Source organism: Sus scrofa, chromosome 2 (assembly GCF_000003025.6).
Source record: "Sus scrofa isolate TJ Tabasco breed Duroc chromosome 2, Sscrofa11.1, whole genome shotgun sequence".
NCBI lineage: Eukaryota > Metazoa > Chordata > Mammalia > Artiodactyla > Suidae > Sus > Sus scrofa.
This window is the reverse complement of record NC_010444.4, coordinates 78,798,428-78,823,832: the sequence shown is the minus strand read 5'-3', so window position 1 is coordinate 78,823,832 and position 25,405 is coordinate 78,798,428. Positions and strand designations below refer to the sequence as shown.

The following is a 25,405-nucleotide window of genomic DNA, read 5'->3' as shown; positions in this document are numbered from 1 at the left end:
CCTTCAGTGCCAGAGGCTCTGGGGCTCTTTATCCCAGTCCCAGATCCCCAGGCGTGGGGACTTGACGTGGGGCTCAGAACTCTCACTCCTGTAGGTGAGTCTCTGTGATACAGTTACTTTCCAGCTGTGGGCTGCCCACCCGGTGGGTATGGGCTTGCTTATATCATGTGATAGCACCTCCTACCATCTTTATGTGGCCTCCTCTGTCTTCTGTAGTAAGATATCTTTTTTTTTTTTTTTTTCCTTTGTCTTTTTGCCTTTTTGCCTTTTCTAAGGCCACTCATGCAGCATATGGAGGTTCCCAGGCTAGGGGTCTAATTGGAGCTGTAGCTGCTGGCCTACATACACAGAGCAACACCAGATCCGATCTTCGTCTTCGAGCTCACGGCAACACCGGATCCTTAACCCACTGAGCAAGGCCAGGGATTGAACCTGCAACCTCATGGTTCCTAGTCAGATTTGTTAACCACTGCACCAGGACAGGAACTCCTGTTGTAAGATACCATTTTGAAAGTTTCCAGTCCATTTGGTTGAAGGTTGTTCACCATTTGGTTGTAATTCTGTCGTTTTTATGAGAGAAAGTTAGCTCCAGGCCTTCTGTTCTGCCATCTTAATCCCATCTGTTTCTGTATTCTTAAGAAAGTTATTTACTTCTGTTAGGTGTCTCTTCAAAAAATGACCCTCTTCTATTTTCCAGATAAGGAGAGCTTAATGTACTTGTCTGGGCTTTTGCTTCTTTCTTCCTTTCTGCTCACATTGGTGCCATAGATGCAGTAGCAGCAGCATAGAGTTTACCAGAAAGGGGCAGGGAGCCTTTTGAGATCTCAACTGGCATGTGTCAGTTATGTGAGGAAACCTGACTGCTTGGCTATTGCTCCAGAAATATAGTTGACAGATGCAATAAAATCTGGGCCCTACCTGCCTTCCTAGCTCTTGGGATATCTTCGAAACCAGTGCTTTTCTTGGACAGTGATTCTCACTATAAAGTGTCCCAGAGAAGTTGACCACAGCTGTGCATTCCAGAGGAGACTAAATGGGATTTTATGTGTGTGCTAAACCAGGACTTGGGGGTTGCAGTCTATAGGCATCTCGGATGCCTGGCTCTTGGCCAGCTGTCCTCTTCATCCCATGTGATGTGAGTTGTCACTGGAGTAAAGTGGACTATTTCAGCTGTTTCTCTTTTCCTCAACTCAGTGTTTAGTTAGGTGCTAATGGAAAAAGGAAGAGGAAAAACCACTGTACTCAGTTATGGCCAACCCCCGAATAGTATCTTTCCTACCCACAAAAACCATCTCAGTGCTGTCACTGTGCACCATAGCTTAAGATAGAGTCCCAGGCAGCAAGTTCACTGAGGACAGGACTTCTCTGTCCCATTCCATGCCATCTCCCCAGCCCAGTACCCACCATAGAGCAGGTACAGAGTAACTGTCTTCTGATTTCAGCCTAGGCTTCTCCCTCACTTTTCCCCTGCAGCACCACATTGTGTGGGCCTCTCATCTGAGGGGGTCTACCAGTCCGTGTCCAGCAAGGTCTAAACCAGAGTCATAATCCAGTTACCCTTTGGCTCTGTATATGGTGGCCGCAGCTCTTCTGGATCTGGTCAGGACCATCTCTTCACTTACATTTCCAGACGTGCTTCCCACATCCTAGCCAGAGTTTGCCACTTCCTCTCTGCCTGTCTCAATCTCGTCTTTGCTCCAGACTGAACTCCATTCCACCCTGTTGGAAACCTTTGGCCCCCAGGGCTCTCTCCGAGGTTCCACTGATCAGAAGGTATCTGGTGTTCTGATTTTTGCCTTTTGTGCCTGTAGGGTAGGGGCTGCTGCTTGGCTCCTAGAGGTGTCTCCATAGTGATGGTCAAGAAATGCTAGCTGTGTTGACAGAATTTTCTCTGTCTTCTAGGGTCCTCTGCTGCCTTGCCTGGCCTGAACAACTTGGGTCCATCTAACTCCAACTGTCCTCGAGTGTTCCCTCAGGCTGGGAATCTGATGCCAATGGGCCCTGGACACACTTCAGTTTCCTCTCTCCCCTCCAACTCAGGCCAGCAGGACCGAGGTGTGGCACAGTTCACTGGCTCCCAGAGCATGCCCCAGAGCAGCCTCTATGGCATGGCTTCTGGCATAACCCAGATAGTCACCCAGCCACCGCCACAGGCCACCAACGGACATGCCCACATTCCACGGCAGACCAGCGTCGGCCAGAACACCTCGGTTTCAGCTGCCTATGGTCAGAACTCTCTGGGAAACTCTGGTCTCTCCCAACAGCACAATAAGGGGACCCTGAACTCCGGTTTAACCAAGCCACAGGTCCCCAGGGTGTCAGCAACCATGGGAGGCCAGAATTCCTCATGGCAACATCAGGGGATGCCGAACCTGAGTAGCCAGACCCCAGGGAACAACACTGTAAGCCCCTTCACTGCAGCGTCCAGTTTCCACATGCAGCAGGCCCACCTGAAAATGTCCAGCCCGCAGTTCTCCCAGGCGATGCCCAGCAGACCCATGGCCCCCATGAGCTCAGCAGCTGCAGCAGGGTCCATGCTGCCCCCGGTGAGCACACAGCAGAGGACCAGTGCCCCTGCCCCAGCACCTCCCCAGGGAGCCCCACAGCAGGGCTTGCCGGGCCTGAGCTCAGCCGGGCCTGAGCTGGGGGCCTTCAACCAGAGCCCTGCCCCAGCGATGGGCGGCCGGGCAGGGCTGCACTGCGCCCAGGCCTACCCTGTGCGGACTGCAGGCCAGGAGCTGCCCTTTGCCTACAGCGGGCAGCCAAGTGGCAGCGGGTTGGCCAGTATGGCTGGAGATGCTGACTTGATCGACTCCTTGCTGAAGAACAGGACTTCGGAGGAGTGGATGAATGATTTGGACGACCTTTTAGGGCCTCAGTAACAGGAGGATGTGTGGTGTTTTCAGTGTTCATATATCCTATACTTTTGTTCTCAGATTCAAGAAAGAGCAACTACTTTGGACCAAAAGCCCACCGCCCGAGGAGCTGGGTGGGTAGAGCTAAAGTCGGGGGCCAAGGCCTGGCCCTCGCAGGATCTGTGGGGCCTGGGGCTCCCAGCCAGCAGTTGTGGTCTGTCAGGCTGGCCCCACCCCTCTGCTGGCATCGTTACCTGGTGTTGGGATAACAGGACAGGGTCCTATAGGTGGTTTTCTATCCAAATGACCAAAACCAACAGTGAAGCCCCACGATGTCAGGCTTATAAAAATCTGTGCCATCGTGTTGACCTAATCCAAGATTTCTCCACTTGCCCCAGGGTTGGGGACAAATTTTTGTTCAAACTTTATAGCAGAACCATTCGCAATTTGTAGCATAGAAAAGTTTTTTTTTTTTTTAATTTTTAAGATTTTAAAACAGATTAGAATAGGTGATGGTTTAAATTGATTATGTGGCATTGGAAACCTGGGGTTTTTTTGATTAAGAGCCTTTTTTATTCCTGTTCTTTGTCAGCTTTCAGGGGAAGGGGAGGCTCACTGGAAAATCATTTCCATTAAGTGCAGGCTCTAATTGCATGTGCCAAAAAGAAACAGGATGCCGTGAAACAGCAGAGCTAGTGACACAGATGTGGTCTGTCCCTCAGCTCCTCCTCCCAGAATGCTGTTCTCCCAGGTTGGCATTTAGGAGGACCTAGGCCGCGGAATCCTCCTCCTACACCTTGGTAGCCAGACCCCAGGCAATCCCCAGGCTAAATGCTGAAATGGAATAATTGGGGTTCCTGTGTCTTTTGTTGTAACTTCCTACCTTTTGCAGTTTCCCCAAAAACTCATGTTTAACCTGTTAGGAAAGTGATCATTATTGAGTTATGCACAGATGTCTTTCCTTCATTCACACTGTCTTTAGTTCCCATCTGCCTTCCCTTCTTTTTCTCTCTGGCCCAAATGGAAAACCTCCTTAAGGCACTGATCTACTAGATTTAGGGGAAGAGAATGAGTTGTTAGAATTCCCTAGGGAATCCTAGCATTGTAAGGAGGGGGAGGTATCCCCTCCCCGCAACGCAAAGGTTTGGGGGAAGGAGAAAAAGAAGCTTGCCCTGTTTGGCAGGGAGTGGGCGGGCCCGGCCAGAGGAAGGAGTGCCACTTTGTTTTACTACTTCTGCCACTCCCTCATCAGATGACTTGCACTTTTTAAAGAGAATTGCTTTATAACACTAATACATCCTTTCTAAAGATTCTAGTGGATTTCTCTTTTATAAGTCTACAAAGTAATGGACTTGACTAAGCTAAGAGTCCACAAAACAGTATTACCTGTGACTGTGGAAAACAAATAGAGAGCACTTCAACTTATGGAAAGCGCAGGGTGAGACCCTTTTAAACAGTGTTGGAGAAAAAATAGTACACTGAAAAGAGTGGCTTGTGTGCAGAGTGGTCTATGGAGAAACCACATCCCCATTTTTGTTTCCCTGGAGCCTCAGAAAGAGTAATTCAAGGAGTATCGTATGTAAGGAGTTGAGCCAAGGAAAATAGTCACACAACCAGTTTGAGTGGCTTTGAGGGGATGAAGGGTTGTACATACATTGGTAATTATTTTGCACCAGCAGTGCCTTTCATGGGGGTACGTGGACCCTCAGATCCTCTTCTCTAATAGCCATTTGGCACCATGGATGGTGTTTGGGCCATTTCCCCTTTAAACACTTCCTTGCCTTCCCCAGATGCTGAATTTAGCTCTCAAAGAAGGGAATGAATCATAAAGCCAGTGAAGACTCCACCCTCTGAGTGAGTTCCCCAATCTAAAGGGGAAGAGGGTGACTTCAGCGGGTTTTCTACCAAAAATAGCGGGCTGAAGGCTGGTGGTGGGTCCTTGTTCCTCTCCTGATCTCTCTCTGGCTGCTGCTCACCTCTGTCCCCCGGCAGGCGCTCACGCCTCTGCCTCCCCCTTCTGGGGAGGGCTGCCTCTGCCTTAGCCCTAGGGCTGCCTAGACAGACAGCAGGCTTCTCACTTGCTTCAGTGTCAGAGCAATAAAATGTGATGCTTAGGGTCTCCCCAGGGAGCTGCCCATGGCTTTTATTTATGAATCTGGTTTTTGGGTAGTCAGGGAAGGAGACAACTCCACTTCAGTGCAAATCCCCATCTTCCAGGAGCCATGACTCAAAAGAAAAGGGTGCTCGGACTTTTGTTATACACATTTGCTTTGTGTAAATAAATGTTTACAATTTTTTATTAAAGATGGAATAAGTGTTAGAGTTTCTGACTGTATATTTTTTACTTTTATAGATTTTAAAACTATGATCCTTTATATATATGTTTTGGGGGAGCTATGATAAGTTTTATGGCAAACAGTTGGTATTGTTAACTTTTTACTGTCATCAAAGTACCTAAAAGTCCTATTAATCCCCTTAATTTTCTACTTCCCTTAACTCTGGTATACACCAAAAAGAAATCTTTACTTTCCTTGTTTTATCATATAAAATAATAAAAGTATTTTGCTAGTACAGAAACTGCCCGTGTATTTCACTTCACATGGCTGTGCCAGCAAAGGTAGGAGGTGGACCAGGACACAATTGCTTTGTTTGGAAGTTGGTTTCCTTTTGCGATGTAGCTTTTTTCTTGATGCACATGGGTGTGGGCCGGAGTGTTTGGTTTGCTTTCCCTCAGATTACCTTCTGTTTTTTGATGATAGGAAACTAGCAGTGCCACCAGTCTCCCCTCTCTGGCGCATCCATGTCCTTACATCTAAAGTGAGGGATGTTGGACCAGGTAACACTCAGGGATACTTTAGGTCCTAATTAGCAATTCAAATGTTTGACTTTTCCTTTTATATTGTAAGTACAAGTGCTCTGACAGATTCACTCACCCATTCCCGTCAATGTCACACCATGAGGGACGTGAGATGATGGTGGTAGAAGCCACACCAGGAACCTGGAAGGCAAGTTTTTTCAGAGACCTCTCACCTTAGCCATAGCTTGGAAGTTGGTCAGACCTGGAGAAGCTGGAGCTCCAAGAAGGGCAGGAAAGCAGCTTTCAGCGAGGAAACCTGTCATGATGGGATGAAAAGGTTTGATTACTCAAGTGAAGCCTAATTAGCTGTGAATATAAAGTACAGTTAAAAAAACTCAAGACCCATGAAATCTTGGCTGAGAAGGCGCAGAATATGTTTGGGGCGGGGTGGGGGTTCACTCTCATTAGTAATCAAAAAAGTGCAAATTAGGAGTTCCCGTCGTGGCAAAGCGGTTAACGAATCCGACTGGGAACCATGAGGTTGTGGGTTCCATCCCTGGCCTTGCTCAGTGGGTTAACGATCCGGCGTTGCCGTGAGCTGTGGTGTAGGTTGCAGACGCGGCTCGGATCCCGCGTTGCTGTGGCATAGGCCAGTGGCTACATCTCCGACTAGACCTCTAGCCTGGGAACCTCCATATGCCAAGGGAGCGACCCTAGAAAAGGCACAAAGACAACCACCAAAAAAAAAAAATTAACCAAGGCTTTAAACACAGTAACTTGGAATGCTGGTTTTGTTGGGCTTTTTTTTTTTTTAATTTTATGGTGGCACCAGCGGAAATTCCTGGGCCAGGATTGATCTGAGTCACAGCTGTGAAGTATACCACAGCTGGGGCAACACTGGATCCTTTAACCCACTGCACTGGGCCAAGCAAGAATGGAACCTGCTTCCGAAGTGACCCAAGCTGCTGCAGCTGGATTTTAAACCCACTGTGCCACAATGGGAACTCCTTTGGGTTTCTATTGGAAGCCAATAGGAAAAAAATCAGGTTTATGAAACCCTGAACATTCCCTGTCCCTAGCCTGTTTTATATATTACAGAGTAACTCTGAAAAGTAAAGGAGGTGTTGAAACTGACAGCACTAACAGCTTGAACCTAGCCAGAACACCTACTGCGACTTGAACCCACATACTGGGACTTGAACCCAACCAAAACCCAGACTGGGACTCAAACCCACAGTTCAAAATTACAATGACTCACCCCATGTCTGGTCTCACTGAGGTTCAGGTTCTTTATGCCTCCGCGCAGAGGGAATTCAGTGAGAGACAAGGAGAGAGGCAAGAAACAGATTTCTCAGGATAGGACACTTGTGAGAGATGCAAGTGGGCAAGCAAGGAAGCTCTGCCCCCAGGCTCTGGGGGGTCACAGTTTGGTCATCCTAGGGGCACGGGGGTTGAAGAGGCCCGCCTCTTCCTTCCTGGGAGTAGTAGCTCCTCCTTAGTATCCCCTAAAGGGTACATTGAAATCAGCTGAAGGGCGGCCCTCCAACTCTTACCCTTGGTCTGCATCTGAATGCAGGCCTCATCCCACCTCCCACCCAATTACCTGAGGCAATTGTCCCACCTCCACGAGGCAAGGCTGCCTCGTTCTGCTGGCTTTCTTGAACTTACTGTGGCCTCCCAACATCCCCCAGGTTTCCCTCTTTATCTAGGACCCCCTGTGGGGACTTGCACACCCACCTGTGCCTACTCCTCCCCTATCCTGTCCCCCTCCAGGTGTTTGCCCCCTTTATGCTTAAAGGGGATACTGGGCCAGACGACCATCCAGTAACGACTTCCTGCTGCGACAGGGCCCAGGCCTGCCTAGAGAAAGAGGAAAACACCTGGCTAACTGTCCCTTTCCTGCTGGGAAGGCCGTAAGCCAAGGTGACTCTGGTTAAGATGATTTTCCCTAGCCACCCTAGAGGTTAAACAGCATATGTACGGAAACCAGTAGCACCAGGAAGACCAGCGCTTCCAGGAGCACCTTTGGGTCCAGGAGCACCAGTGTTCCTAGTGGGGCCGGGGGACCAGCATCGGCAGGTTTGCCTTGAGCACCAGGTTGGCCAGTGAAGCCAGCAGGGCGGGGGGATCAGGCTCACCGTGCTCGCTGGGGAATCCTCTCTCACCTCTTGCTCCCGAGGGTCCAGGAGCTTGCAGTGAGGTGAGCACGTCCGGGGTGGGGGGGGCGGTGGCTGAGCTCCAGCTTCTCCGTCTATGCCAGCAGGACCAACAGTACTGGGAGGGCCAGGAACATCTTGCTCTCCAGCTCTGCCAGGCTCCCCAGCAGCACCCAGTCCACAATGCTCGCCAGGGGGTCCAGGCAGGCCAGCAGGTCGGGGTTCACCTTGGGCTCCTCGCTCTCCTTCTCCAGCAGAGCCAGGAGAGCCCAGGACACCAGTGCGGCCAGACCACAATTTGAGCATCCAAGAGGCGTGGGGGTTTGGAAAGGCCCGCCTCTTCCTTTCTGGGAGTAGTAGCTCCTCCTTAGTATCCGGTAAGGTGTTTATTTGAATCAGCTGAAGGGTGGTCCTCAAACTCTTACCCTTGGTCTGCATCTGAATGCAGGCCTCATCCCATCCCTCATCCAATGACCTGAGGCAATTCTCGCACCTCCCCTAGTTAAGCAAGCCTGCCTTGTTCTGCCTGTTTTCTTGAACTTACAGCAGCCTCCCAACAACCCCCAGGTTTCCCTCTTTATCTAGGATCCCCTGTGGGGACTTCCACACCCACCTGTGCCTACTCTATCCCTATCCGTGTTGAACAAGCCAGACCTCAGGAGTGTTGTGATCTCTGCCACTTGGTCATTATCCAGTATCTGTCAAGAGTCACAAACCAGACTCCTGTGGTGATGGCGGCAGGCTCAGTGAGACACCGCTCCCTCTGCCCGTGTTTGTGGAGCAGCTGCTATGGCCAGGCATCATGCTGGGAGCAGGCAACGTAGCAGCAGTGTAGGCGAGCAGGGCCCTGCCCCGTGGAGCTTCAGTCTCAGGTGAAGGGCATGTCTGTCATAGACAGGTGACAGATGATTTCAGAATGGCAGGTGTCAGGAAGAAACGAAAGTGTAAGATAGTGGGGTGTTTGGGTGGCCGGGGCAGCGGGGGAGGTGAGGCCTGAGAGACTTAGATGGGGCGGGCAGGGCAAGACACTTAGCTGAGGAGACACTTAGCTGAGGCCAGGGCTGGAGGGGATCCAGGCAAAGCTCTGGGGAAGAGCTGTTCACCACCCCGTGGCATGGAAAAGGCTGCTCCCCAAAAGAGGGGGTTGCTGTTACCAGGAGGGGAGGAGCGCTGAAAAAGCCAAGTCAACAGAGGTCCAACACCTGTTCAATTAAAAGCACAAAGGGCATGTGAGTTAAGGACCTGGCATTGTCACTGCTGCGGCTTGGGTCGCTGCTGTGGCAGTTTCCAGCCCTGGCCCAGGAAGGTTTACATGCCACAGGTATAGCCAAAGAGAAAGAAAGAAAATCTATCACAAAGGATGTACGTTGCATATGGCAGGAAAGAGGGTCACGTCCCTCCGCCAGGTGCCCCCAGCGCTGCAGCCCTATGCCGCCGGTCTGCACTACACTGGGCCTCTGCCAGCCCAGCCCAAGGAGATGCTCAAAGTAAGACAGGGTCCCACGTTCATCCCTGGGGTTGGACTGTCCCATTGTTGGCATCTTTATCAATTAGTCAACCTTAAGGCCAATCAGCTGATGAGGGCATGGAAGTGGCAATGTGGCTATGAAGCTGTTGAAAGATACGAAATGGTGGTTGCCTGTGAACTTGGTCCAAGGCTAGTCAACTGAAAATTCTAGGCATGAGGAATGGTGGGCGATGTCTTGACAATACATCAGCTCTTCTTTTTTTTTCTTTCCCTTTTTAAGCCACATCTGCTGCATATGGAAGTTCCCAGGCCAGGGGTCGAGTCAGAGCTGCAGTTGCAGCATATGCCACAACCATGGCACCAGCGGATCTAACCTGCATCTGCAAACTACACTGCAATTTATAGCAATGCTGGATCCTTAACCCACTGAGCCAAGTCAGGGATCAAACCCACATCCTCACAGGGACAATGTCAGGTCCTTAACTCACTGAGACACAAAGGGAACTCCCAGATCAGCTCTTCTGCACATGGGATCAGTTTGCTGGACCCTTCCCCCTTAGTCTTAAAGCTGGTGATAAACCTGCCAATTTTCAGATTGCCTTTGCTTATGTGTCAAAGATAACTTGGGGAGTTCCCACTGTGGTGATACAAGATCAGTGGCATCTTTGAAGCACTGGGACATATTTCCCAGGGCAGCACAGTGGATTAAGGATCTGGTATTGCCACAGCTGTGGTGTAAGTCACAACTGTGGCTCAGGTCTGACCCCTGGCCCAGGAACTCCACATGCCATGGAGCAGCCTAACAAAAAGAAAAACAAAAGCTAAGTGCTCTCCACATGGTTGCATTTAAGCAGGGCTGCAGACTCTAGTTTGTGCATGCAGAGCATTGTATGAAAATTGGAAAAAATAGCTTTAAACTCACCCAAAGCAGAAAGCAGCGTGGCAAGGTCAGAAAACGTGGCAAGGGTCCACCTTGATATCAATGTCGAGGGACACAAACTCTGAGAGAAGTAACCTATGTGAGATAAAGGAGATGCCACTGGCTGCAAAAAACAGACATGACAACAAATATAGCAGTTGCCGTGAGGTGGGGTGAGGTGGCTCAAGATTCCCTGTTCCTGGAGTTCCCTGGTGGCCTAGCAGATTAAGGGTCTGGTGTGGTCACTGCTGTGGCGCAGGTTCATCCCTGAATTTGCAACTTCTGTATGCCGCAGGTGAGGCAAAAAAAAAAAAAAAAGAAAGGATTCCAGTCTGTCCAGTGCGGCTGGGTGAGAAGATAATTCTGCTGCAGGTGACACAGTGGGTCTTGGCCGGACAGGTGCACTGCGCATGCAGGAGCCATTAGGTCGACCCAGGGAGTCCAAGCAGAAGGCTCCATGTGTCTGTATTTGGAAAGCAGAACAGTTCAAGGTTAAAGAAAGTAAAAGTGGAATTACGTATTCTGAATAATTGTGAAGGAACTAGCTGCTGTTGATGCAGCTGAGGTAAGTGTTTGCTGTACTGCCTTTGGATGTATCACTTACTGACACCACCACCATCTCATCTTGAGTTTTAAGGCTCTAGACTGACTGTATACCTTTTTTTTTTTTTTTTTTGCTCTTTAGGGCCGCACCCAGGGCATATAGAGGTTCCCAGTGTAGGGGTCGAATCTGAGCTATGGCCACAGGCCTACACCACAGCCACAGCCATGCCAGATCCCAAGCCGAATCTGCGGCCTACACCCCAGCTCACAGCAATGCTGGATCCTTAATCCACTAAGCAAGGCCAGGGATTGAATCTGAAACCTCCTGGTTCCTTTTTTTTTTTTTTGTCTTTTTGCCATTTCTTGGGCCGCTCCCGTGGCATATGGAGGTTCCCAGGCTAGGGGTCCAACCGGAGCTGTAGCCACCAGCCTACGCCAGAGCCACAGCAACGAGGGATCTGAACTGTGTCTGCAACCTACACCACAACTCATGGCAACACCAGATCCTTAACCCACTGAGAAAGGCCAGGGATCGAACCCGCAACCTTATGGTTCCTAGTCAGATTCGTTAACCACTGAGCCATGAAGGGAACTCCCAACCTCACGGTTCCTAGTTGGATTCATTTCTGCTGTGCCACAATGTGAACTCCTAGATTGGCTGTATACTTTCTTAAGTACTCATTTTCTATAACTCAGGGCAAAGCCCAACCACACAGAGTCATCTGATAAGTCAAAAGCTGCAAATACTGCCATCCTTCCTATATCATAATGTGTTGTAGTTGGAGGTCCAAGAGGGTCTTTGCCCCCAAGTAGTAAAGAAATCCAAATCTGCTGTATTAGTTTTATCTCTCCCCAGGCCATTTCTTTCTTTCTTTCTTTTTTTTTTTTTTTTTTTTGTCTTTTTTTTTTTTGGTCTTTTTTGTTGTTGTTGTTGCTATTTCTTGGGCTGCTCCCGCGGCATATGGAGGTTCCCGGGCTAGGGGTTGAATCGGAGCTGTAGCCACCGGCCTACGCCAGAGCCACAGCAATGCGGGATCCGAGCCGCGTCTGCAACCTACACCACAGCTCACGGCAACGCCGGATCGTTAACCCACTGAGCAAGGGCAGGGACCGAACCCGCAACCTCATGGTTCCTAGTCGGATTCGTTAACCACTGCGCCACGACGGGAACTCCTCTTTCTTTTTTTGATACTTGTTTGTGCAATAAAAGATGCCTTTTTTTTTTTCTTTTTTCTTTCCCCTACATCCATGGCATGGGGAAGTTCGCCCGCCGGGGATCGAACCCGCACTGCAGTTAAAGTCTGCACCACAGTGGAAACTCCAAAAAGACACTTTTCTTAAATTCTCATTCCCACTGTCAAACCTATCCTATCCAACCTACTCTGTTGGCTCCTCTCTCCATCCAACCCAATTTATAGCCCTGCCACAGTGTTACGACGACTAGAACAAGAGAACAGGGCTTGTCTGAGCCCAGTCCTGCCATACAGATGGAGTGTTAGCTCAGCTGCCCCTTCTGGACTGAGGGGCTTTTTCCCTCAAACGCCAGGAGTGATGGCTGCTGGTGGATCTCAGCTGAGTCTTTCTGAGAATTGCCTTCAGAGGAAGGGAGCAGCCTTGCCTGTGGCTATGCCCCTACCCAGGGGCAGCCCACATCTGGGACCTGGCCAATATGGGGGTACAAAGGCCCAGCCCCTCTCCTCAATTTGGGACGTTTCCAAGGGGCCACCCCAGCTTCACAGTGCCTGTGGGATCAGCTGATGTAGTGTATGAAGCAAGTGGACTGGAGTGGCAAGGTATGGCCTCTAGGCGGCGCTGTGGCGCCCCACCCCAGCTGCCCCAGCTTCCCGGTCCCTCACTCCCACGTTCAACCCCCAAGGGCAGCAGGCTGAGAACCGAGGGATCCCTCACCTTTGCAAGGGAGCTGTCTCTTCCCAGTTTACACTTTCTAACCAACCGGGGCCGCCCAGCGTCTTAGATTCCTGTGCCCTGGGGGGTGAGGGTGCGGGTTGTGCAAAGGCCTGACCTGCTAGCTCCAATTTGGAACAACTTCGAAGGACTTCCTGGCTCCAGGGACCTGTCTGGGGCCAGCTAAGGCTCAGCTGCAACCACAGCACATCTCACACCCCTGTGTCCTGTGTCCCTCACCTCTTTTACAGCTTTTTCCAGGCCCAATCCCCAAGAAATACACAGCATGCAAATGCTCTGTTTCTGAGGAACTCGCTCCAAACAAATGGATGGTTTTGCATTTAAGTTTTGTTTTTTGTTTGTTTTGGCTGTGCCTGTGGCCTGTGGAAGTTCCCAGGCCTGAGATGGAATCTGAGCAACAGCAGTGACAATGTTGGATCCTTAACCCACTGAGCCACCAGGGAACTCCCAGAAAAATTAACTTTTATAAAATCATTATATCAGTTCTCATCGTGGCTCAGCAATGAATGGCAATTAATCTGACTAGAAACCATGAGGATGTGGACCATTTTATGAAAATGGCCTCACTCAGTGGGTTAAGGATCCGGCATTGCCATGAGCTGTGGTGTAGGTTGAGATGTGGCTTGGAACTGGCATTGCTGTGACTGTGGTGTAGCCAGCAGCTACAGTTCCTATTCAGTCCCTAGCCTGGGAACCTCCATATGCAGCAGGTGCATCCCTAAAAAAGACCCCCCCCCAAAATTATTATATTAAAAAAATACAGCATAATTATTCACTGTAATTGCAAAATATTGAGATCACTCTAACAACAGGATCATTGAATAAACTCCAATACCTCCATACAATGGGATTGCCTGCAGCAGTAAGAAAGAATGAGGAAAATTTTATGAACGGGTCCAGTTTGCTGTCCATGATATTTCGGTAGGAAAGAGAGCAAAGTGCATACTAGTGCATATCTAGTATGTTACCTTTTGTGTAAGAAAAAAGAGGAGTTCCTGTTGTGTCACAGCAGAAACCAATCCGACTAGCATCCATGAGGACACAGGTTCAATCCCTGGCCTTGCTCAGTGGGTTAAGGATCCGGCGTTGCCATGAGCTGTGGTGTAGGTCGCAGACGCGGTTTGGATCCCACGTTGCTGTGGCTGTGCATAGACTGGCAGCTGCAGCTCCAACTTGACCCCTAGCCTGGGAACCTCCATATGCCGCGGGTGCGGCCCTAAAAGACAAAAAAAAAAAAAAAAAAAAGGAAAAAAGAAAAGAAAAGAAAGAAAGAAAAGAGGAAATAAGAAAATTTTACATGTGTCTGCTCATTTGGCAAAAAGAAATAAAGATAAACCAGAAACTGAAGGGATGAGTTACTAGAGGTGTGGGTGAAGATGCAAGGACTGAAGGAATGGATTGGAAGCAGAGATGGTTCTCTGAGCAGCTTTTTGGAATCTTGTGAGTGTTTTACATTCTCAAAAAAAAGAAAAAAAAAAGAGTGAGAGAGACAGAATAGGAGTTCCCATTGTGGCTCATCAGTAATGAACTTGACTAGTATCCATGAGGACACGGGTTCGATCCTTGGCCTTGCTCAGGGATTTGGCATTGCCATGAACTGTGGTGAAGGTCGCAAACATGTCTTGGATCTGGCATTGCTGTGGCTACAGTTCTGACTTGACCTGTAGCCTAGGAACTTCTATATGCCACCTGTGACCCTAAAAAGCAAAAAAAAAAAAAAAAGAGAGAGAGAGAGAGAGAGCGAGAGAATAAATAAAATCAACAAGGATGAGAAACACATACACCAAATAGTATTTCAGATGTATCACATTTGGACTACATGCCCTCTGGCCAAAGACAAAGGGAAAGCTAAACAGATATGCAGCTCTAGTTTGTAGGTTTCTAGAAGCCTAAGTTAACAACTGTGGAACTCCTATCTGCGCAAATAAGTAAATAACATTGTGGATAATGGGAGCCAGGTTTTTCACTACTGGAGAAAGCTAAGAGTTATAAATGTGGAAAGGAGGAAGGACAGAATGAACCCTGTGATTTGGGGTTTAGAACTAAAAATATCAGTGCAAACTCATGGTTTTTTAAACACAGATAAATATAATTATATGTATATCTCTCTGTGTATACATATACACTATATATATTATATACACACACTATATATGTAGACACACACATACACACACACACACACACACACACACACCTGTATGTATATACTTCTCTTTCCCAGTTCTCTTGGCTGGTAAGTCATGATATCATAGCAGCAGCGAGTGCACCTGGGCCCAGACCTTGGATTCTAAATACCACTGCCCACTAAAAAGAATAGGTCTTGGAGTCCCCATTGTGGCTCAGCAGGTTAAGAACCTGACATAGCATCTGTGGGGATGTAGGTTCAATCCCTGGCCTTGCTCACTGGGTAAAGGATCTGGCGTTGCTGTGAGCTGTGGTGTAAAACCCAGACGCAGCTTGGATCTAGCATTGCTGTAGTTGCGGAGTAGGCCAGAAGCTGCAGCTCAGATTCAGCCCCCGGCCTGGGAACGTCCATATGCCACAGGTGCAGCCCTAAAGAGAAAAAAATAAATAAATAAGTCTTACCTAACGAGAGTACTTAAAAGCACTCTGAGAACCTTGTGATGGAAAATAAGGAAATGCTCAAAGGAAGATAGGGACATGTCAAAAGGACACAGAAGCCAGTTTGAAGGAATGCACAGTGGTCAAATTTGGGACAACATGGACATCAAAATAAGTAGTGGCACTAAAGAATTATTCAAAGTAAGTATTTTTAATTTAAGAATGTATGAATCCGAAATGATTCAGATAAGTTAACAAGTGGAGGAGACGGGAAATCGCTTTCTTATTAATAAAGGTAAAAAGAATGACAGGATAAGAAAATCACCATTTGGGGAGTTCCCGTCGTGGCTCAGTGGTTAACAAATCTGACTAGGAACCATGAGGCTGCGGGTTTGATCCCTGGCCTTGCTCAGTGGATTAAGGATCTGGCGTTGCCATGAGCTGTGGTGTAGGCTGGCAGCTGCAGCTCCAATTTGACCCCTAGCCTGGGAACCTCCACATGCCACGTGTGCAGCCCTCAAAAGACAAAAAAAAAGAGAGAGAGAGAGAAAGACAGAAAATCACCATTTGACAACCATCTAATGATAATAAGTGACTCATATGGTTACCAAAGGGGAAACGCTGGTGGAAGGGATAAACTGGGAGATTAGAATTGGCATATAAACACTGATATGTACAAAACTGACCCTTAACAAGGACCTACTATATAGCTCAGGGAAATCTATACAATACTCTGTGATAGCCTGCATGGGGAAAGACTTCTGAAAAAGAATGGATGTATATGTATATGCAAGGCTGATTCACTTTGCAATACAGCTAAAACTAACACAACATGAAGTCACCTACACTCCAATAAAATTTATTTTTTATTTAATTTATTTTTTTGTCTTTTTAGAGCTGCACCTGTGGCATGTGGAGGTTCCCAGGCTAGGGGTCTAATCAAAGCTACAGCCGCCAGCCTACGCCAGAGCCACAGCAACTCGGGATCTGAGCCTCGTCTGCGACCTACACCACAGGTCATGGCAACACCGGATCCTTAACCCACTGAGCAAGGCCAGGGATCGAACCTGCAACCTCATGGTTCCTAGTTGGATTCTTTTCTGCTGTGCCACGACAGGAACTCCAAAATTTATTTTTATAATAATAATAATAAGTGATTCAAGGAGGAATCACGAATAGTTGTTAAAATTGAGGGGTGAGGAGCTCCCATCGTGGCTCAGCGGAAACGAATCTGACTAGTATCTATGAGGACGCAGGGTCGATCCCAGGCCTTGCTCAGTGGGTTAAGGATCCTGCATTGCCATGAGCTGTGGTGTAGGCCACAGATGTGGCTCGGATCTGGTGTTGCTGTGGTTGTGATGTAGTCCAGCGGCTACAGCTCCGATTGGACCCCTAGCCTGGGAACCACCATATGCTGCTGGTTCAACCCTAAAAAGAAAAAAAAAAAAAAATCGAGGGGTGAAAGTTTGACAAGTAACAGGATTTTTTACATAATCTCAAAGTGTGGCCCTACAAAGATACTTGTACACTTCAATGGGAAAAAAAGTTACTTTTGTCACAGATAAAGTTAGATATTAGGTAAAGGAAGTAACAAAGCCCGCACTCCAACAAAATCAGGGAAGTAAAAAATAACAAAATGTGGGTGAGAGGGTTGGCCAGTGTCAAAGTGATTAGGCCATCCTTGTCTGATAACTGGCACTTAATGAAGTTAGGTTTCTCTCCTCCCTTTGAGACTGGCAGACAAGAGACCCCAGTCTTCCTGATGATGACATTTCAAAGGAATGACTTTCAGGTCCTTGTGAAAGACACTCCTGAGTTGTAGGAGATAGCAATACATCTTAAAGGGGCAGAGGAATTTCTTGAAATTGTAAGATTTTAAAATAAATGCTCTAAGGTCAGGAGGTCTGGCGACTATCTTTAGGTGTTGGCTGGAACCAATGTATTAGGGTTTTTTTTTTTTGCACACTGCCAAATGCCTCCTGTGACCATTCTAACAATATATCCAGGAATAAGGTAAATGACCCACAGGTCTTGGACCCAGTGGGTCCATGTGCTAGGACTGGATCTGGGAGGCTTAGAACACTCTTGGATTGTTACCTGACCCCCAAGGTCCCCCGCAATGGGAGCCTCATGGCACTGTCATCAGTGCTTTGGGTTCCTAGATGTCAGCGTTAAATTACTTTTGGGTCCCACAGTCCTCCAAGACCTTAGAGCATGCCATTTACCAAGACAACAGGAACGCACTGGTGGGGGTGGGGCGCGAGCATCATTCCAAAGCCCATAGTGGCCATTCTCAGCAGTCTAGGATGGGTGAGAGGAGATACCACTATAGAGTTGGGTGCCATGGGAAAGATGGAAATGATGAGTTAGAAATAATAGAGGTGCCGTTCCCTTTGTGGTGCAGCGGAAAAAAATCCAACTAGAATCCATGAGGATGCAGGTTCAATCCCTGGCCTCACTCAGTGGGTTGGGGATCTAGCGTTGCCATGAGCTGTGGTGTAGGTCACAGATGTGGCTTGGATCCTGAGTTGCTGTGGCTGTGGTGTAGGCCAGCAGCTGCAGCTTTGATTCAACTCCTAACCTGGGAACTTTCATATGCCGTGGATGCAGTCCTAAAAAAGACAAAAAAAAAAAAAAAAAGAATATCTTAGTTACAACTATAATCATATAAGATTTTAACGTTAGGGTGATAGGGACTATGCTGTTTTTGCAATATTTTTTGGTAAGTAAAATAATTTCAAAAAAAATATTTTTGGGGGAGTTCCCGTCGTGGTTCAGTGGTTAAGGAATCTAAGAACAATGAGTTTGCGGGTTCAATCCCTCGCCTTGCTCAGTGGGTTAAGGATCCGGCTTTGCCGGGAGCCGTGGTGTAGATCACAGACTTGGCTGGGATCCCATGTTGCTATGGCTCTGGCATAGGCTGGTGGCAACACATCCAATTCAACCCCTAGCCTGGGAACCTCCATGTGCCGCGGGAGTGGCCCAAGAGATGGCAAAAGACAAAAAAAAAAAAAAAAAAAAAAAAAAAAAAAAAAAAAAAAAAAATTGGGGGGGGGTGAATTCTCTTGTGGTACAGTGGGTTAAGGATCTGGTATTGTCATTGCAGTGCCTTGGGTCGCTGCTGTGACTCAAGTTCCACCCTTAGCTTGAGAACTTTGACACTTTGACATGCTGTGGGTGCAGCCAAAAAAAAAAAAAAAACTTAAAAAAATTTTTCTTTTTTTTTTTTTTTGGTCTTGCTACGGCAGCAACAATACTGGATTATTAACCTGCTGAGCCGTGAGGGAATCCAGAAAACTCTTTCCTCTTTTTTTTTTTTCATTTTTCGGTCTTTTCTAGGGCCGCTCCCTCCGCATATGGAGGTTCCCAGGCTAGGGGTTGAATCAGAGCTACAGCTCCCAGCCTACACCACAGACACAGCAACTCAGGATCTGAGCTGCATGTGCGACCTACACCACAGCTCATGGCAATGCCGGATCCTTAACCCACTGATGGAGGCCAGGGACAAACCCCCAACCTCATGGTTCCTAGCTGGGTTCATTAACTACTGAGCCACAATGGGAACTCCTATGGTTTCTTTTCAATGTAACATTTGGCTAGTCTTTCCACTCCCCAGAGGCCCTTGGTGAGCTCAGCTTCCAGGATGTTCTTCTGGGCCATAGGGGTTGTAGTACAGAGAGTCAGAGATCTGGACTGCAGGGGTTCAGGGAGGGGCTTTTTCACTTCCCTAGATGTTGGTGCCTCGGGGGCTGCCCTGGCGGGTGGAGGGCCTTAGGCTGGACCTCTGTCAGCCTGAGCAGGCCCAGCCCACGCAGGGCCTGAGAGGCTGAGCAGGTTCAGAGGGAGGGAGGTGCAGACCAAGGGACCTGAGGAGACCAGAGACCTCAGCCTCTGCCTGGACATCTGCCCAGGGACTTCCTCTGAAGTTGCTGATCTTAGGCCTCAGCTTCCTGTTGCCAGGGCAGAAGAGGACGAGGTGGGAAGAGAGGAGGTCTGGGCTCAGAGGAACTGAGAGCTTGGCAGAGAGGAGAGCCTACATGTGGGCAGAGAAGCACAAACACACAGCAGCCCCATGGGTGAGCAGCAACAGTCGCAAACACACTGGGATCACAGCACAGAAACACACAAAGCTCGTGCAAACACATGGGCATGTAGCCTGCCTGCTGGGCATGTGTCCCACCCTTCAGGTGGGTCTGGAAAGGAGACGAGCCCAGGGGGCTGTAGTCAGGGGGCTGAGTGGGCAGAGAGAGGGCTGGAGGATGCATCTGGCCTCTGCTCCCTGGTGCTCCTGTCTCTGTTTCTGAGCACCTGTCAATCATTCCCACATCACTGAGCATCTGCTGCTGCAATGGTAAGCCCAGGTCCACAGCAGGATGCAGACTTGGAGATCCAGCCCTACTCTTAGGAGCCCCCAGTGCCCCCAGATGTAAAACAGCTGGTACCCTGGGGGCAATGATGGACAAAAGGCATTCACTGGGCCTTGGCCAGGTGATGAGAGGGTAGAAAGGTACAGGGGGAGCCCAGGAGGCAAAAAAGCCCTCAGACTGCAACCCAGGCTTGGGGGCAGCAAGGAAAGAGGCTGGGTAGATAGCCAGGGCAGAGCTCCTGAGGTCACAAAACCCTGATGTATGGCGACTCTCCAGCATGACCAAGCAAGGGGCACCTGGGCATCATGGTGGCCCATCACCTGGTGCAGCAGCTCCCTCCCTCCCTGCATGGCCTGTACTTGCTTGTGGCCTCCCTGGCTCCTGCCTATGCCTGTGTATCTGTCTAGACTCTGCCACCGCTGACCAAAACAAAACCCACCTCGAACCAGCTTGAGCAAAAAGGAGAAGTGGCCATCTTTTTTTTTTTTTTTTTTTGTCTTTTTGCTATTTCTTGGGCCGCTCCGGCAGCATATGGAGGTTCCCAGGCTAGGGGTCGAATCGGAGCTGTAGCCACCGGCCTACGCCAGAGCCACAGCAACGAGGGATCCGAGCTGCGTCTGCAACCTACACCACAGCTCACGGCAACGCCGGACCCTTAACCCACTGAGCAAGGGCAGGGACCGAACCCGCAACCTCATGGTTCCTAGTCGGATTCGTTAACCACTGCGCCACGAAGGGAACTCCAAGAAGTGGCCATCTTACAAAATGGAAAGGCTAAACAACCAGGGCATTGTTCCAGGCAAGGTGGCCTCAGGGCTCAGACAAAAGCCAGCTCTCTCCTGAGTGCGGCCCTAAAAAGACAAAAAAAAAAAAAAAAAAAAAAGCCACCTCTCTCCTTGAAACCTAGCCCTGTGTTGGATCCATCCTCCTCAGGATGGTGAGCAGCCATAAGTGGTCCTTGGTAATCTCCCTCCCCATTCTGAGTCCTCTTCTAAGGAAGAGAACTCAGTTCCAAGGAAGTTTCCAGAACTGCATTTTACCATCTTGAGTCAGTACTTGGCTCACACAGTCAATTTTGGCTCACACGTCCATCCCACAGACCTGGGAGGGGCAGGAGGCAACTCTGCCCAGGCCACTGGATAGAGTGTGGGTAGGGTTAGGGACTCAGGAAGAAGGGATGCTGGCTAGATAGAAATGGCAGGAGACCGTTTCAGGGTCAGGGGCGCCAGAGACCATGGGTTTGGCCATCCCAAGTGGGCTGACCCACCCTGCCAGGCCAGCCAGGAGGCCTTTTGGGATGGCCCTTGTGCATGGAGCCCAGGGAGCTGTGAGGGGGCAGACATCAGGGCTCCTGAAAGGGAGCAAGGACTTGGCTGTGCCCAGTGTGGGCTGGGTGCTTGGATGCGCTGCAGAATTACATGTTACCAAACAACCAAAGTTGGGGAATGGGGACCAGATGAGTGGGTGTGTACAGGTGGGTGGGGAGTCAGGGCCAGGAACATGTGAGGAGCCTGTGACCTGTGGCCAGGTGAGAGATGGGGCAGGGCAGGGCTTGGAAGGTGGCACTAGGGGTCGGTTGAGGATGAGAGGAACTTGGTGATAGATGGGAAGTGGTGGCAATGGGTGACTCAAGTAGGAGCCGCTAGATTCCTGAGACCAGACCCAAGACAAAAGGAGGTCTGGAGGGCCAACTGGGACCTTCTGAGAATGCAGGGCCTGGGTGGACACTGGACACACCATGGCTGAAGTCCTGGCTGGATAACTTGAGTTCTGCCGGCACAAGGCTAGGCACAGAAGGGGCAAAATGACTGTGAGGAGGTGGCTGGGCTGTCCCCAGCTGGCTGTTCTCTCATCTGGCCCTGGTTGCTGTTTGCTCAGCCTGACCAGGCTCCCAGGCTCTCTCAGGCCATAGTCACGTCCCCACCCCCCCTCCACTGAGAAGGGGCGGGGAGAGCAGGCCACTCTTCCTGTCCTGGGCCCAGTCTCGGCCCAGCGGACTGAGGCTGATAAGAACTCTGTGGCCAGTCCTCTCACACACCAGCCTGGCCTGACAGAGCCATCGGCGCCATGAAGGACGAGGTGGCTCTTCTGGCCACTGTCACCCTCCTGGGAGTCCTGCTGCAAGGTGGGTTGGCTCCTGCTTGGGAGGTGGGTGGGCCTCAGACCCCTGCAATTTGCCTTCCACCCTCCAGGCGCTGGGGAGGTGCTGGAGGGCCCAGGCCTAGGTGAGGGGCGGAGGGAGGGCTCTAGCCCAGACTCCTGGCCCAAGCTCTTCTGGCCCCCATCAGAGGAAGCGATGCTCCAGGGCTTCCACTTCCCCTAGGTGGGAAGGGGGGAGGCCCCGGAGGGGTGTCTGCAGGGCAAACTGTGAAACCCTGGGCAGGGACCAAGCCTAAGAGGTGCCTGATCTAGGGGATGGGCAGCGAAATAGAAAAAGGCCCCTGAGGGACAACTGAGAGAGGCATGCGCGGTGCCTGGCTTGGGGTGGGGGTGGCCCCTCAACCAGCATAAGGACCTCAGAGGAGGGCAGCGGCTTTCAGGGAGCAGATGGGGCATCTAGCTGTGCTGCGCGGTAGGGCCTGAGCAGGAGGGCAGGGTGCCAGGATGAATGCATGTTCTCATGGTGGGTATGGAAGCGGGTCAGTCATGTGCCTGTGCAGCCCTCCTCCAGCTGATCTCTGCCCTCTTCTGCTGTCCCCTCTCTGAGTGTCCCAGTGGGAGGGCCCCATCCCCCGGCCCTGCCTTCAAGAAGGCACCCTTTCCATGCTGGATAAGGTTGAAATCTGCTCTTCAGCTCCCAAAAATGCCTGCTTGGTGCCCTTCTCAGATTGGCTCTAGCCAAGCCATTCCCGGGATGGATATTCCAGCTTCTTGGGACATCACTGCCTCACACTGTAACAGCGAGAACAAGGCACAGCCTGGGGCAGAGGTCCTGGGGGGACTGAACAGACAGCCTGACTTGCTCTCCAGCCATACCAGTGACTTTGGCCCTCAGCCCCTCCTCATTTAGACACCAGGTTGCCCTCCAGATCCTACAATGTGCTGGCACAGCTGCCCTTGGTACCCAAGTGCACTCAGCATGGGATATGTCTGCAGGGGGCCTGGCACCAAGGGTACCAGGACCACAGGACTTGCAGGAAGACACTGGAGTCACTGTGTGTGTGGTGGACTCCTGGCCTGAGGCCAAGGGAAGGGCTCCTATACACGCAGACCTCCCAGGACAAGCCCACTCTCTGTACCCACCTGTGTTGGGATGGAGAGGGGCAGAGCCCTGGTGGCCTGGGGTTGGACTAGAAAAGTCCCAGCTGCAGCCACGTGGGAGCAGAGGAGAGGATGTCTGTCAGATTTAGGCAGGGTCCAGAGAGCCTGAGCAGAGCAGCTGAGGTGGGAACCTCAATTGGACCAAGAGCAACCCAGGCTTGCTGGGGAGGTCTGTGGACTCTGTGGGTGGAGGGGCAAGGACAGTTGGCCACAGGGTGTGTGCTCCCCTGCACGTGCAAGGATGCGGCCGGCTCTGCCTCAGGGGATACCCCATCCAGGGACCTGGGCCTAGAGAGTGGGAGTTGGGCATTTGCCTGTGTTTTGCAAGTCAAATGATTCAGGAGCAAAGTCCTCCTGTGGGCAGGTGTCCCATGACATGTCATCCTCCTGCCCCTACACTCACTGGGTGGGACAGGACCTCTCAGAGCCCCAGGCCCGCACCCTCCCCTCCCCACTGAGTGTCACAGGGGCCGGAACTCCCCTTCGTCAGGCTTTATAGGGGGAGTCCTGACGAGAAGAGCGAGGAGAATGATGAAGAAAATATGCGTGGCCAGAGTGGACGCGGGGGCCGAGGGAGGCTGCGGGCGTCGCGGTGCCATTTCTGACTCCTGCAATATCTCCGCCCCCAGCCTACTTCTCCCTGCAGGTGATTTCGGCGCGCAGGGCCTTCCGCGTGTCGCCGCCGCTCACCACCGGCCCGCCGGAGTTCGAGCGTGTCTACCGAGCCCAGTGAGGCGCGGTGGGAGGGCGCGGGGTGGGGAGCGATGCTGCCCGGAGGCCCCAGGTAGGCGCCCTCATGCCGCCCTGCCCCCACCGCAGAGTAAACTGCAGCGAGTACTTCCCTCTGCTCCTCGCCACGCTCTGGGTCGCCGGCATCTACTTTCACGAAGGTCTGGGCACAGAACAAGGGTGCACGCCCTGGAACCCCGGGGGTCCCTGTCATTGGGCTCACCCCACCCCGCCCGCCCCTCTCTCAGGTGCAGCGGCACTGTGTGGCCTCATCTACCTGTACGCACGCTTCCGCTACTTTCAGGGCTACGCCCGCTCTGCGCAGCAAAGGTGAGAACCCGGGCGAGGCTCCCGGGAAGTCCGGCGGGAGGCTTGTAGTTGGCTTGTGGGCGGGGTCCTGACGGCCGAAGCTGAGAGTGGATGGCGGGCGGCACCTGGCGTCCCGCGGGAGGTGGGTCCCTTTTGAGGGCAGGTGGGCGGGTCCTGGTGGAGGCGGGTCTTAGGGTTTGGGGCGGAACTCCCGTCCCCGCCCCCGCCCCATCCCTGCTGAGCTCCACCCGCAGGCTGGCCCCGATGTACGCAAGCGCGTGCGCCCTCTGGCTTCTCTTGGCGCTGGCTGCTCTCGGCCTGCTCGCCCACTTCCTTCCGGCTGCGCTGCGCACGGAGCTCCAGGAACTACTGCCAAGGGCCTGAGAGAGGGGGACGCCGGGCGGGCGGAAATGAAGTAGAGCTGGAGTCTCCTGGAAGACGGAGGAGGGTGCTCGCCCTGATCCTAGTCTCATTAAAGTGCTCCTAACCGAACCCCGACTGCATTCTCTGGGTTGGAGGGGCGTCGCGCACTGCGAGCTGTGGAGCCTGGAGGAGCCTAAGCTCCGGGCCAGAACATCAGGTGGGCTGCGGGGGCGTGACTTCGGAAAGAAAGAGGCCTGCCTCGGGCAGGGGGTCCTTCGGGCTGCGGATCCAGTCATTTCCCAACCTGCTCTCAGACGCTGAAGCCACACACCCTTTCCCGCCGAGGCTCACCCCACGGCTCCCCGCTCCCTGCAGTCAGCGCTCTCCGCTCCGGTCCCCTTCCTGGGTCGTCTGCCCCTCTACTGAACTTCAGTCTCCCTGTCCCGCATACCCTGGCCTTCACAGCCAACACGAGAGCCTTTTTTCTTTTTTTGGTCGGTACTCGGCTACCGGTATCTAGAACAGTTTCAGTGTATCTAGAACAGGTTCAGGGTAACTTGCCTCGGCGAGAGGAGCCTTGGGAACGAAGGTGAATGCAGTCAGTGTAGTTGTGATCGGCGCTCTCCAGAAAACGTCCAACTGCCTTGGGAGACCAGATTTGGGGAAGGCCCGCCGGTCAGGCAGAAAACCCCTAGAGAGTCGTTTAGATGAGCCGGAAGAAGAGAGGCGCTTTCCAAGCAGGGCAACAGCGTGTGTGCAAAGGCCCTGAGGTGCATGGGACACTCTAAAATGAGTCGGAGATCTGGGACAGGAACTCGGCCTTGGGGACGGTGAACCAGGGTGGGACTGAGACCCACGAAGGAAAGGGTTGAGAAGGAGGGGGGTAAATGCACTTGGTGACAGGCGGCTGCAGGCAGTTGGGGTCATACGGCAGGGCGCTAGTGGGCGGGTTCGGAGGAGGCGGGTCTACCTGGAGGAGGGGTGGTGTGGACGCATATTCTACGCCAGTAACACCAGCGAATTACCGGGCAGCGGGGACCTTACCAGGAATTGGGGGCGAGGTTGTGCGGAGCTGTCTTAGGTCTAGAGGTGGCGAGGGGGAGGGGGCTGGCTTCTCCCCACCAGCCTGAGTTCAGAGCCAGCACTT

At 51.3% G+C, this 25,405-nt stretch overlaps 2 protein-coding genes and 1 non-coding gene across 4 annotated transcripts in view; 2 read left to right on the top strand and 1 right to left on the bottom strand.

The window, feature by feature from the left end:
• Positions 1 to 5,175, top strand: part of MAML1 (mastermind like transcriptional coactivator 1) — a 57,976-nt gene extending 52,801 nt beyond the window's left edge. The window contains exon 5 of the mRNA XM_003123646.5: positions 1,903 to 5,175. Coding sequence (XP_003123694.2) covers positions 1,903 to 2,882 — 980 coding nt within the window. The 3' untranslated portion in view covers positions 2,883 to 5,175. The remainder of the gene's footprint in view (positions 1 to 1,902) is intronic.
• Positions 686 to 24,143, bottom strand: LOC106507308. 2 transcript variants are annotated; one of them, XR_002341723.1, is made up of 5 exons: positions 23,864 to 24,143; positions 10,199 to 10,291; positions 6,911 to 9,010; positions 5,886 to 5,968; positions 686 to 1,208 (listed from the first exon to the last, which is right to left on the bottom strand). It is a non-coding gene; the product is annotated as an uncharacterized LOC106507308 (transcript). The 2 variants fall into 2 exon arrangements; XR_002341722.1 differs by lacking the exon at positions 686 to 1,208 and having other exon boundaries at positions 3,319 to 5,968; positions 6,911 to 6,948; positions 7,390 to 9,010.
• LTC4S (leukotriene C4 synthase) lies at positions 21,552 to 24,387 on the top strand. Its single transcript, XM_003123645.5, has 5 exons — positions 21,552 to 21,721; positions 23,487 to 23,586; positions 23,677 to 23,747; positions 23,835 to 23,916; positions 24,150 to 24,387. Exons 1-5 carry the CDS (start codon positions 21,664 to 21,666, stop codon positions 24,277 to 24,279), a joined length of 441 nt encoding a protein of 146 aa, XP_003123693.2. The 5' UTR covers positions 21,552 to 21,663; the 3' UTR covers positions 24,280 to 24,387.